Source organism: Acromyrmex echinatior, chromosome 9, assembly GCF_024713525.1.
Source record: "Acromyrmex echinatior isolate Ae372 chromosome 9, ASM2471352v2, whole genome shotgun sequence".
Classification (NCBI taxonomy): domain Eukaryota; kingdom Metazoa; phylum Arthropoda; class Insecta; order Hymenoptera; family Formicidae; genus Acromyrmex; species Acromyrmex echinatior.
In genome coordinates, this window is record NC_141860.1 from 3,172,639 (window position 1) to 3,185,418 (window position 12,780).

Genomic DNA, 12,780 nt, shown 5'->3' on the forward strand with positions numbered 1-12,780 from the left:
ACTATAAATATCAAAGCGTTGTTATTGCCAGCTAATCAGTGTACATTCTTTGTTACATTAAGATTAAATTATTAAAGATTCAGTTTTGATTTTGATGTCCGTTTGGACTATAATTAATATCAGAGTTTTTTTCCCTTCTTTTTTATTTTTCTTTGCGATTAACGTTTTAGATGTATTAAAAATTATTATTAATTTTAACATATAATTGTCACTGATTCGCTGAATGGTCAAAGATTGATTTTTGACTAAACCGATAAAATTTAAGTTTGCGATATGATGAATTTTTGTTTTAGTGAGCTTAGTGAGCTACCTTCTATTATTTTACAATAAAATCGTTTTTAAAAAGTTATTTGGTAGCCGTACTTATTTTGCAATAAAATCTTCAAAAATTGCTAATTCTGAAAAAATTATAACTTAAGTTTGAATAAAAATCATAAATTTATTATTGATATGCTAAATATAATTATAAGAATTAGAGAATGGAAAACTGCAATGTATTCTGGTATTACACTGTGAAACTAAACTGCGTTCCAACAAGTACTTTACACAGTGGAACACAATGTAACGTCTCTGTGTCCTACCTGGAAAACAGCCAGTGTGAATCCTACATTTCAAGTATGTTAGGTTCATTCGGAGCGACTCTGAACAGCTCTCGAGAGACAAATGTCCGGATCCGTGAACGCTCGCTGCTATTGGCTTATTTAGATCATCCAATAGCAGCGAGCGTTCATGGATCTGCTCCGCAACAGTTGAATGCTGAATGTGAGTTATCTGTTAAGGCACAACAGGCCTGCTTAAATACAACAGGCACAAGCAATAGGCACAGGGAATAATGAGCCATCCAATCAGAACTCTGGTGTGTAAGTTCGATATTATATTCCAGAGTTCTGATTGGATGGTACGTTATTCGCTGTTGCCTGTGCCTATTGCCTGTGTCTATTGTGTTTAAGCCTTTAACGTGATCATTTAACTATTGGCATCAGTGGCGTTATGGTCTGTGCATGGCAGTTGTGTATGAGTTTGATATTTGTTTATTACTAACTTCTAATTCCACATAAATTTTAAAAAACAACAAAAAGTTTACAAAAATATATTATAATTAAAAAATAGAAAGAAATTTCTAATTTAAAGAAAGAAAATTATTTAAAAAAAAGAGAATTCTAACAAAATGTCGAGTGGTATGTTAATGTTTTTATGTTGCAATACGTTATCTTGCAGAATTAAATTAGAATTTATTTGTCCGATCTTTGTTTATTCATTTACTTATACATGTTATCCTTCAGAAATAGAGACGAGTTTGTTGGTGATCGTTCTGGATGTGAATCCGATGCAACGTATAGTGAAGCAAGAAACCAAGATACTGTCACAGTGTTTAGACTCTACAATTGTTTTTGCCAATGCTCACCTTATGCAATCGTCCAATAATGAACTGGCGATAATGTCGTGCCATGGCCATGGTGCTAGATTTCTCTATCCTTGTGAAAACGCAATAGAAATAAGACAGATGGATGGACAGTACGAAAAATTTACCATGGTAGAACGTACGGTGCGTCAGCAATTGCAGCAAGTAATTAATGAAATCTCCATGGATGTTCCATTGAATATGGAGAGTCTTATTTCTGGTGCACTCAGTATGGCATTGTGCTATATTGCTCGGTTGGAGCGAGAAAAGGTCGCTGGCCAAAAGTTGCATCCTAGGATGCTGGTGATTACTGCCAGTAATGACTCGGCCACACAGTACATGAATTACATGAACATATTCTTCACTGCGCAGAGAATGGTTTTGTTTCTCTCTTGAATTTTTGTATTACAATAACAGAATAACAGATAATTCATAACATAAAAACATCCGCTTGGCTACTTTCAGAATGTCATTTTGGATGTATGCAGCTTGGATCAAGAGCTGACACTCTTGCAACAGGGCTGCGATATTACTGGCGGTAATTACCTGAAGGTGCCACAGCTTGCTGGATTGCTGCAGTATTTATTGGTGAATTGTGCATGCTTAATTTTATTAACACAAATGCAATTATTATGCATACTATGATTCATTTTTTTTTTAATTTAGTGGGTTTTCCTGCCAGATCCTAGTGTTAGGTCAAAATTGGTTCTTCCTCCGCCAGTAAAGGTGGATTATAGGGCAGCGTGTTTTTGTCATCAGGAACTTATTGATATTGGATACGTTTGTTCCATATGTTTATCAAGTAAGTATGAATTATATCTGATCAATAATTTAAGAATATTGTAATTGTAATGTGAAACAATGTAAAAAACAATATATAAATAAACATAATATTAAACATTATTAAATTTATCCATATTTAAAAGATATTATCGTTTTCTTTTTAGTCTTCTGTAAGTTCAGTCCAATATGTACTACTTGCCAGTAAGTTTCTTTAACTGATATTTTTTAATTATATTAAAATAATATATCATAAATGATAATTATGAACTTATTGTAAATTTTTTAAGCACGGTATTCAAGATGCCAGGACCTATGCCAATAAAGATGAAGAAGAAGAAAAAAAACGTAGACATTGTCCATTAATTGTATATTTCACACATAGCAATTACATTTTGTAAATAAAACTAACGTCATGTTGTAAAAACTGCTTTTAGGATTATAATTTTTTTTATCACAATCAGTGTAATTAATTGCATAAAATTGAACAAGTTCATTTTTAAAAAATTATATCTGTTTTAATAAATCATTTTCGAACATGTTTAAACCGTATCTGTGTATAGATGTATCCAACTATTTAAAATCAAAATTATGTTGGAATGCATAATTTGACTGTTGCTTATTCATTCTGTAATTCGTATCCCAAGTCTTGAATCGACTGCTATGTTGTGGCTCGATTATGCGCGGATGGATGTTGCGGCACGTAACCAATGCGTTCCTGAATCTCGCTCTGAGGAATCTTGCCTCCCCATGAGGGTGGATTCATGGACGAGGACGCTTTTCTTTCAGGATCTTTCTTAGACTCGTGTGCTTTCCTTATTTCCTCGTACACTTGCAGGTCATCCAAACGCATTTCTATCCGAGTTGGACTTCGTCGTATCATTTCACTGAAAAAAATAGCATTACATTGTTTTTTTTATGTATAAGGAATCTTGTCAGAATTTAATAAAAAATGATTCGCAAATATATGTGCGACTTCTGAAACGCGCTTATATTCTCCGAAAAATCAAGAATGAGTAAAATATAAATGTGAGAGAAGAATAAGAATAATCGCATAGGACAAAAAGAAAAATCTTGTTTTCTAACTTTCTTTTTCAATATATAAATCTAATCTACAATGTATTCTTTGTTTTCTATTTTTTCTTTTATCTCTCTCTTTTTGAGATTGTTTTATGGACAGTTGTGTTTTTTTTTTACTCTTTCAAAATTTGTAACTTTTATTTCGGACAACAGAAAATCAAGAAACATAATAAAAAGTAAAAAGGCAAGAGATGTCTAAAAAGTGATAAAAAGCAAGAAACAAAAAAGTGCACAGTGCATCGTAGATTAAACTTTAAGCCTTTAAATTTCGCTGAAATCGCAAGCGCTCCAAAATTAAATACGCATTCCGGTTGATTTCTCATAATCGACTAAATTTAATGAAGAATGAGGCGAAAGAGTGATAATATCTACGATGATAATTGATCCGGGCACCAAGCTTCTCGATACGTCCCTGATATCCTTCGCGTAATATGCTAAGGTATACCGGGTATACGACAAATATGGCAAATAATCCCAAACCAAGGCTGCTTCGCACGGGCCTCGTTGTCGCCCTAGCAAAGCCCGTCGTAGATCGTAGCGGCGATCGCATTCCCTTGAAAATCCCGACCGAACGTTTCAGACCGAAAGTCAAGTCTGAAGGCGTGCTAAGACTTGAAAGCTGAAAGCGCCCGAAAATACGAACAAATACGAATGCGAATTGCGGAGGGACTGGACACGCGCGGGCACGCTTTCGATCGGGCAGCGCGTTTTCCTGCAAACTCCCGCGGAATTTTGCGACTACCCGGCGACGTGCGGCGGCTACTAGTCAAGTATATCAATCGCAGGCAACCGACGGCGCGGGAAGATGCTTTACCTCGAAGATTACGTCGAAAGTGCGTAGGAGAAATGGCACGGCTCGCTCCTAGAATCCTAACCTCTTCGCATGGCGCGCGGCTAACCTAAAACCTAAAATCACCTAGAATCTCGCGGACCGATTTGTTCCGCGAGAAATGCAGCCATTTTTGTTTACGTTCCGCGGACCGCAATCCGCACCTCCTTTTGCGCGTCGATCGCGACCTGGACCTGATCGCTGTAAAATGCGACGGGGAAGGCGCGTTCGCTTGACAATGCGACCTCGCGTCAAAAGGTTAGGCGCGATGTTTCGTCGATACGACGAAACGATTGTTACTATTATCAAGATAAAAAAGAAAATAATAAATTATCATTAATAAATTATTATTTAAATCTGCAATCCATTTGTCAACATTGAATTTCATTGTACATAATTAAAATTTCATAAAAAATCTTTCTCCTCTAAAGTACAATTCCTATTTACATAGTTACAATTTTTTTGTTCAATACACTAGGATAAATAGTATATATCATAGAATATTGTCAAAAAAAAATTAATTTTGTTGAACTTGACGTTACTATAAACGAATGAAGTAAATAAAATTGTTTAATGTAAGATAATGTAGCAATTGAAGGACTTGTTGCTTACATTATATTGAATATTTTCTATGACGTAGGTCGATACAAATGTCATTCTGTTTTTGTTGCTCAAGGCATGTCAAGAAAGAAAAAACATTTGTGTCAACTTGTGACATTAAATGAAAAGACATCTATTAACTATGGAGATTATTAAGAACAAAGTATAAGTAAATTTGCAAGAATAAATAGTTCAAGAATAATTACTTTGTATAAAATATAAAACTCTAATTATCTTTTTGTCTAATGTCTGTCTTATGGTTTCAGTGATCGAGCATCTTCCACAAGAGCTACGGGACCGATTTACAGAGATGAGGGAGATGGATTTAGGTGTACAAAGTATGTATTATTTGATGTAACAGAGATAAAAATATAGTGATGAAATAATAACAGTGATAAAAAGAACTAAATTATCTGGAGACACTGGTAGTGTTTCGGCGCTAAGCTATGGCGCGAGACACGGACGTGCCTCCTTTACGCGGTAAAACTAACATCAACTACCTTCAGATTCCATGGATAGCCTGGAAAAGAAAGTAAAGACGTTTTTTTCCAATGCCAAGAAGATGAAACCCAGCGAAAAGGAAGCAGAGTACGAAGCTATCAGAAAAGAGTATTATAAGACTTTAGAAGATGCAGATGAGAAGGTGCACTTAGCCAATCAGATGTATGACTTGGTAGACAGGTACCTGAGGAGGCTCGATCAGGAGCTACACAAGTTCAAGATGGAACTTGAGGCAGACAATAAAGGTATCACCGAAATCTTGGAAAAAAGATCCCTAGAGTTGGATCAGCCACCTACAAATAGCAGCCAAAAAGAAAATCGTTACAGTTTCACGCCGAGCAGAACGCGAGATAATCATAGCCATTGTAAGTGTAGCATTTTTACATAATGTAACTTCATATTCAATTCAAATGGCTTTCAATATATATATAAAAATGAAAAATGTGTTAGTATAAATTCTCAAAAACGTCGACATTACTAGGAGATACTTTCGGATAATCTGTAAAAGTCACCAATTATAAATTATAAATTTGTAAATGGAATAAAATTATAATACATAACAATCTTTAGACGTAATCTCCAAATTTTACGCAAATTTCAGCTCGATCGGAGAAGCGACGGGACTCCAATGCATCTTCCACGTCAGTCGAAAAGAGGCTGGTGATTGAGAAGTTGCCAACAACGACAAGTCTACCGGAGTCACGGCCAGCATCAGCGAATTCCGCGCCTATTATCGCAACGAATAGTGTCACGCCGGCGCCGGCAACGATTGCTAATTCCGTGGGATCAGTATGTTATAATCTCGGCCACATCGGCGCCGGTGGTAATGCTATTGCGGCAGCAGCGTCACAGGCGATCGCGGCCACACAGTCAATGCAGCAAGGTAGACGCTCGGCTAGTTTAAAGGCAAGCTACGAGGCTATTAACACTGGTGGCGTACATGCTGCGGAATTCAGCAGGGAATTGGCCGGCGCGGCGCAAACCGCCATTGCCGCTATCCAAGAGACTACAAAGAAGCATAAAAAGTATGTAGAAAATGTATAATGAAGAAACAAACGGTAATTAAATTTACTTAAAATAATTGAATTACCCCTTATTTATAAATTCTCTTTAAGTTCCAATAATTTGGGTTAAGAGAGTAGTCTTTGTTATATTAGGGATTCTTTACAATTTTGTATTTTATTTTATGGAAAAATTTCTTGTACAGTAATTGTTCAAACAACACATTTGAATACGGTAGTGTCTCAGCGATTGAATTTGGCTATTACGAATTCTAGGAAAGTGACAGCTACTGTGCCGAGTTCGAGCGTGATTGCATCTACAGTGCAACAGCCTGTGTCTCCACCAGTGGTTACCACAACCACGCAAGTAGTGGATCCAGACAATCCAGATTGGACATACGATCCGAACGAACCACGCTATTGCATATGCAATCAAGTTTCATACGGCGATATGGTTGCTTGTGACAATTCAGACGTAAGACCGTCGACATGTTCAAAGTATATATGTATATATGTATACATATATACACACACACACACACACACACACACACACACACACACACACACACACACACACACATATATAAGTGAATAGATTTATGATTGCTTTTTAGTGCCCCTTTGAATGGTTTCATTATCCATGCGTGGGGATCACTGCACCACCAAAAGGGAAGTGGTATTGCCCTCAGTGTACGTCCTCAATGAAAAGACGTGGCGGACGGAAGAACTGATTAGGTGAGAAAAAGAAGAAGCTAAGGAACCATGTTGACCACATTAAGAAAGCATCGCTGCTACTACCTCTTAGATACTGTCCGTCAAGTACCAACTTAGTTAGGAAGCTGTTTTTAGCTCTGATTTTGTATAACTTTTTTAATGTGCTGTTTCGAGTCCGCGTCATCATTTTGATCTTCGGTCTTCTCTTTTCGTAATTGACCGAGTATAAAAATGACAATGTTATTCTATTAAAATCTCGAACATTTAATAGTATATCGAATTGAAAGCTTTTGTAAACATCTCAATGTGTTTCGCATACTGCCGTTATCTCCGAGCAATAAAAGGCAAGGTGAATACAAGATTAATTCGGAAAATATAAGAATCATTATAATGTATTCTTCGATGAGTTTTAAATTAACTGCTTCTCCTCAAAAACTTATGAGTTAGGTATTGGCTCTTTAATGAAGAATTTTTCGACAAATTAGATTGTAAATAAATAAACTCCATTTTTTAAAAGTAATTTTAGATGAGTCTTTAGTTTAGTAGAAATTTAATTTTACGTAAAAGTTAAACCTTTAGTATTTAATATTGAAAATAATAAATTTACTTTTTTGATGAAGGAAAACAATGAATGAATTTTGGATTTGTTTGAGAATAGCAACTATTTGGAAGCCACTTTATAAACGAACTACTAATTTCGAAAGGAGAATTGTAGCGAATTGATGTGTAAATAAAATATCTATGCAAGGTGAATATTGCCAAAACGAATGATTATATTTCTTTTCACCATTAATTAACCATTAGCACCGTTCGAATTTATTTCAACTTTCAATGCTATAAAATCACGAAATGTAGTTCATAATATATATTTTGAATTTTATTTCTTGCATAAAAATATTAATTCGAGATTTACATTTATGATTGTTTATGAATTTTCCAGAAAATTCCTCGGAAAACTTTATAGTTACGTATTATATTAATTTTGAAGACTATCCTAGTAATCTTCCCTTATGTATACACAATAATTCTTTCTTAAAATTTTAACAAACGGAAGAAAAATCAGCAAAACAGCAAAATGAATATAATGAATATAAATAATATTATGGAAATAATAACAGATATTTCCATAACATATTTTATTTTTAATTCCATTTCATTATCGCAAACGACTTTGTACTATTAATAGATACTACATAATGTAATATATTATTCTTATATCGACGACTCGATTGTGAAAAATCTTTATGGATATTAATCCTATCTTGCGCCAATATATTCTCGGAATTAATGGATATCCTGCCGAAGCTTCGTGACATTTTGAAATGATTGTCTGATATTTATATAATCAGTTCTTATAATTAAGATCACTTAAATATAGTTTTAAGATGTTATAAATCAATCATAGAGCTTATTAGCATCTTAAGACATTATTTAAGATGCTCTTTTTAAAATAAGAACCTATTATGAATATCGACTTTTGTGTCATCTATACGTTTATATTTTTATTTCTCGTTCGAGATATCGAATTGTAAAATACAAATTCTCGCACACGCAATTGCTCTAAGCTTTTACTTGATGCTCGCCATGTTCTTGGAACCATTTCATCCTTATTGTTTATCAAATGTTAAACAAGAATAAGTAATACGCGAGCGTTATGAGTGCCGATTGGAATGCAACTCTAAATAAATTCTAAGGGCACCGAGAGTTTAAAAGCAGAATTGTAACGAATTAATTGATATATAAATAAAGTGAACCATGTAACAGAGATGAATGTCGTTACCAATATAAACATTTTCGTCGATTAATCGCCATTTATCAGTCTACAATTCGAATTTATCTTATTTTAATCTCTCTTTTTCCATTGCAAAATTATTGGATGCAATTTAACGCACACTCCATTTCGCACGAAAATAGTTCTTAGAAGATTTCACTTACAAAAATCTTTCCTAGTTTTCATCATTTGCGTCCTTGAAGACAGATTTAGATAATCTCAAACCAGAAAAAAAATATTGGAACCACATAAAGATATTGCATAGCAGCAATAGTATTATTATAAATAGCAAAATCCACGTTATACATATTTTGCATTCCATTTCGCTGTGGTGCGTTTGTCGCTTTAAGTCACTGAAAAATTTATTAAGTAAACCACAGCACACCGTACGCGCAATTTATTATCGTGATCTCGGCAACTAGATTGTACAAATTTCGAAGGATTCCGAATTTTACACGTATTTCTCCATGTCAATACTTTCTCGAGACTGACGAACGATAAGAGCTGCTCGACGTTCAAAGTGATTTATATCCTTATTTCTATTCGCATGTTTATATTTACGTTTTCAGTTAGAACATGAGATTTGAATTTTTGTACATACATATTTTTGTAGAAAATGGCACGGCTGTTTTAAGCAATTTTATCCGAGTAAATTCCGGAAGTATCGCTTTTTGAAAAAAAATCTAATAGTTAACAAATAAAATGAAACACATAAAGATAAATGCTAAGTAAAGTCAATCGCATTTTTTTATAGCCGCTCTTTTTATGTTTTCAAACGCATTCCGAATCTATTTTATCTTTAATCCTTTTTTATCATTCATTACGAACTTATTAGATACGGTCAATGAACGCTCCGAACTTCATTTCATGCACGAAGATATGAATTTAAAATTAACTTACCAATCGCTTGAAAATTTTTCGAGCCTTTTCGAATATTTCCATCACTTCTTTTGAATATAAATTGAGGTATAAGCTTAATCGTGTGATCACTTAAATCGATTGATAAAGGATACCTTTACTCTGTCAAATCCGTACCAAAACCAATGATGCGTTAAAAGATTGAGTACGAACAAGAAAATAATAACGATGTCTTAATTTTGTCATTTTTATTATTATTTTGTTATTAGTTGCTTGATTATTGCTTTAAACTATGAAATAATTCGATTAACTGTCAATAAAAGTATTACTTATAGATATTAATGAACATTCGAAGTTTTATTTTACGCATTAATTAAAATCTTAAGTCAAGATTTACTTACAATCAAAATTTTCCAATTTGTTCTTCGAATATTGTCAGATATTTATCTCTTAGAAAAAGATTCTTACAGTATGAATTAATATTTTTATAAAAAGAGTCATACAAAGCACAAGTACGATAACGTATAAAAATATCATAAAGAAAATCTGAAGAAGGAAATCTGAATCCATTTCAAAATCAGTCAGTATTTATTGTTTCAGTTATCGAGAAACTTAAATTAATGCCATAAGCATCATTAATAGTAGTCACCAAACGCGTAACTGATTTATTATCGCGATTAGTAATTTTTTGAGAAACTTGGAGAATAAATATTTCGTATATACTTCTCAATACTTCTCAAAATAATTTATTGTTTCACCGCGGATAAGAACTTTGCAACGAATGATCGTGTATCTGCTTTTGCGTTAGTATTTATATTTTTATTACATTCAGGATACATTTTTCTCTCTCTCTCTGTTTCTCTCTCTTTCTTTGAAAAACATGAAATTAATAAACAAAAATAGTGTAACTAGAAATTTTAAATAATTTCTAAAAAATTTCGAAATTTTATAACTATAAAATTACAATAGTTTGATAATAAAAGTCAATATAAACAGATTAAATATAGTAAATTAATAAATATAGTAAACTGTGAGATAAATGCTTGTTATCGATTATTCAATTGTACGAAAGAATCTTGGAAAAACAGGCATAATACTTTCCACTACAATATTTTCCAGAAATTGCAAAATTTCCGATAAAAGTTTTAGAACGTATGTGATTTTTCGCGTTTTTATTTATTTACCTTGGAATACTAATGTAAAATGCTGATTGCCACAATTATTTCTCGAAATCATTTCAAAATCTGAAAGAATATCTGCCGACTTTGAAATACTGGAAGATTAAATAATATACTGAAAGGTAAGATCAGATCCGCTATAGACATATAAGACATCTTTGTGCAAAAAGAATTTTGTCCTTTCTTTTAATATTTTTATTTATCTTTTAAATAGATATTTTTTTAAAATAATTTTTTTAAATATTTTTAGGAAGGACATAATTTTGTCATTTTCATTCTAGAATAACTTTGTAACTTTTTCCTAGAGTGGAAATGTGAAAAATGAAAATAAAATTGAAAATTATATGATTGAAGTTGATAAAACATTTTTTCACTTTTTACGTTTTCATCCTATATAAAAAAATATTACTTGATCGGTATTCTGGTGCTAAAATGGCGTGATATGACTATGTATGTACTGAAACATTTTAGTAATATCGAGAAATGAACAGCTATCTGATCCGATTAATGATTTCAGATTTTGTAATGGTTTCTCTAAATTGATGCACGTACACGTTTCGCAGAAAATTAAATTTGACTGAAGCAAACACACGCGATTATAGTGTTAAAGGAATAGAGAACTGATTTTTATAACTTAAGCTGTTGTGCATTATTCACTACGAGTACTACAAACATCTACAGTTCACATTATATACTACAGATTTTCAATACCTGCAGTGAATAACAGAACACAGCTTTAAATTGGAGTCTTCCTTGTTAAGTAATTATCAGTATTAAATCGGATTTCTGTCAAAGAAAATTGTTGAACAAAATGAATTGTGAGAAAATGTAACAAAATAATATACTATATGACGAACTTATTGAGAACAAAATATCACTATCAAAATAAATGATCGTACTTAATTCTATTAATCAACAGTGATGTTGGTACATAATACAATTCACATCTGTCTCATCTTAAATCTGCAATAAGTTTCTCAGTCAAAAAGATTAAAATTTTTTCTCGTTTAAGAAAGCATCAATTTGAAAATCTTGAAATTTACTTACTGATTTATAAAACTCTTTCGAAATTCTTTCGAAATCATGTCATTCAATTTCATTAAAACTTCTGAAAATTTTATTAAATTGTAATTTAATATAATTTATTATATTTTTAATTATATTTTGCCAAAGTAATAAAAAGTTATAATTAATTAAAATAAAATACAAGCATAATTGTCATAATATTTTATTATCGTCTGTACGTTTATATTATTTCAAGTTGTCGAGGAGCTTTTAATAGTGACACTGACCTTTAATATTAGCAACAATTTCGGATACTTCTAAAAGATATAATCTACTTTGCGTCACTTTTCAAAAATTAAAGATAATCTTTCCGACAAGGGTTATGCAATATTTAAAACTCTTTGGAAAATGTATTTTTTATATTTATAATTTGTATAACAGTGATACTTTGGTTCATGTTTTATATTTACGTCATCTCTGAAATAGATAAGAAATTTGAATACAGAGCTTAGTATAATTGTCTTTTATGTGATATATAATTAGTGAACACAATTTAAAGATAAAGTATTTACATAGATAAGTCATACATCTGCTTCAATGATTTATCATCATTGTAATATTTATAACAATTTAAAATAATCTCATCTTTAATATAATCTAATTTTTATTTTTTTGCATATCATAAGTTCGATGAACACGAGAAAATATGTGTCAAATTTTCTTTTCATAAAAGCAATTTTAGATTCACTCACCGGATATTTCAATATTTTTTACAATGGTATCCATATGGTAGTCATATTCCATTTTACCTCATTTACTTCATCGTTATTCAATGTCAACATAATCACTGTAGTTATAAAAAAATATGTTAATATTATAGTTGGCCACATGATACATCGGATCATTAGGTCTTCAAAATAATACTTAATTAATAATGTCAACAAGAAGTATTGGAATAAAGACAGAAAATAAAGATAATAATTATTTATAATCCACATTTTATCAGTTTATTCTTTTAAGCTAGAGCTTACGTTAACGATGTTAACAATAGACTGAGC

General features: G+C 32.1%; 3 protein-coding genes across 7 annotated transcripts; 2 read left to right on the forward strand and 1 right to left on the reverse strand.

The window, feature by feature from the left end:
* The first annotated feature begins 984 nt into the window (after nucleotides 1–984).
* On the forward strand, nucleotides 985–2,729 carry Tfb4 (transcription factor B4). The gene is made up of 6 exons (XM_011064790.2): nucleotides 985–1,178; nucleotides 1,284–1,780; nucleotides 1,868–1,990; nucleotides 2,069–2,204; nucleotides 2,350–2,386; nucleotides 2,473–2,729. Exons 1-6 carry the CDS (start codon nucleotides 1,169–1,171, stop codon nucleotides 2,546–2,548), a joined length of 879 nt encoding a protein of 292 aa, XP_011063092.1. The 5' UTR covers nucleotides 985–1,168; the 3' UTR covers nucleotides 2,549–2,729.
* Nucleotides 2,538–9,162, reverse strand: LOC105151215 (anaphase-promoting complex subunit CDC26). 4 transcript variants are annotated; one of them, XM_087409420.1, is made up of 2 exons: nucleotides 8,846–9,162; nucleotides 2,538–3,069 (listed from the first exon to the last, which is right to left on the reverse strand). In XM_087409420.1, the coding sequence occupies exon 2, from the start codon at nucleotides 3,063–3,065 to the stop codon at nucleotides 2,844–2,846; it is 222 nt and encodes a 73-aa protein (XP_087265546.1). In that variant the 5' UTR covers nucleotides 3,066–3,069; nucleotides 8,846–9,162; the 3' UTR covers nucleotides 2,538–2,843. The 4 variants fall into 4 exon arrangements, with proteins under 4 accessions (XP_087265546.1, XP_011063090.1, XP_087265545.1 ...); XM_011064788.2 differs by lacking the exon at nucleotides 8,846–9,162 and adding an exon at nucleotides 4,077–4,284; XM_087409419.1 differs by lacking the exon at nucleotides 8,846–9,162 and adding an exon at nucleotides 3,743–3,883.
* Ing3 (inhibitor of growth family, member 3) lies at nucleotides 3,954–8,677 on the forward strand. Of its 2 annotated transcripts, none has more exons than XM_011064785.2 (6): nucleotides 3,954–4,095; nucleotides 4,958–5,029; nucleotides 5,198–5,557; nucleotides 5,794–6,217; nucleotides 6,470–6,668; nucleotides 6,811–8,677. In XM_011064785.2, exons 1-6 carry the CDS (start codon nucleotides 4,068–4,070, stop codon nucleotides 6,925–6,927), a joined length of 1,200 nt encoding a protein of 399 aa, XP_011063087.1. In that variant the 5' UTR covers nucleotides 3,954–4,067; the 3' UTR covers nucleotides 6,928–8,677. The 2 variants fall into 2 exon arrangements, with proteins under 2 accessions (XP_011063087.1, XP_011063088.1); XM_011064786.2 differs by lacking the exon at nucleotides 3,954–4,095 and adding an exon at nucleotides 4,214–4,349.
* Nucleotides 9,163–12,780: the final 3,618 nt, after the last annotated feature.

Coding starts and splice junctions, on each gene's coding strand:
- LOC105151215 (XM_087409420.1), bottom strand. CDS start 3,065: ATGATACGACGAAGTCCAACTCGGATAGAAATGCGTTTGGATGACCTG.
- Tfb4 (XM_011064790.2), top strand. Junction 1,781..1,867: donor TCTTCACTGCGCAGAGAATG/GTTTTGTTTCTC, acceptor GGCTACTTTCAG/AATGTCATTTTGGATGTATG. Junction 2,205..2,349: donor TTGTTCCATATGTTTATCAA/GTAAGTATGAAT, acceptor TTTTCTTTTTAG/TCTTCTGTAAGTTCAGTCCA.
- Ing3 (XM_011064785.2), top strand. CDS start 4,068: ATGCTTTACCTCGAAGATTACGTCGAAA. Junction 4,096..4,957: donor CCTCGAAGATTACGTCGAAA/GTGCGTAGGAGA, acceptor TTATGGTTTCAG/TGATCGAGCATCTTCCACAA. Junction 5,030..5,197: donor GATGGATTTAGGTGTACAAA/GTATGTATTATT, acceptor AACTACCTTCAG/ATTCCATGGATAGCCTGGAA.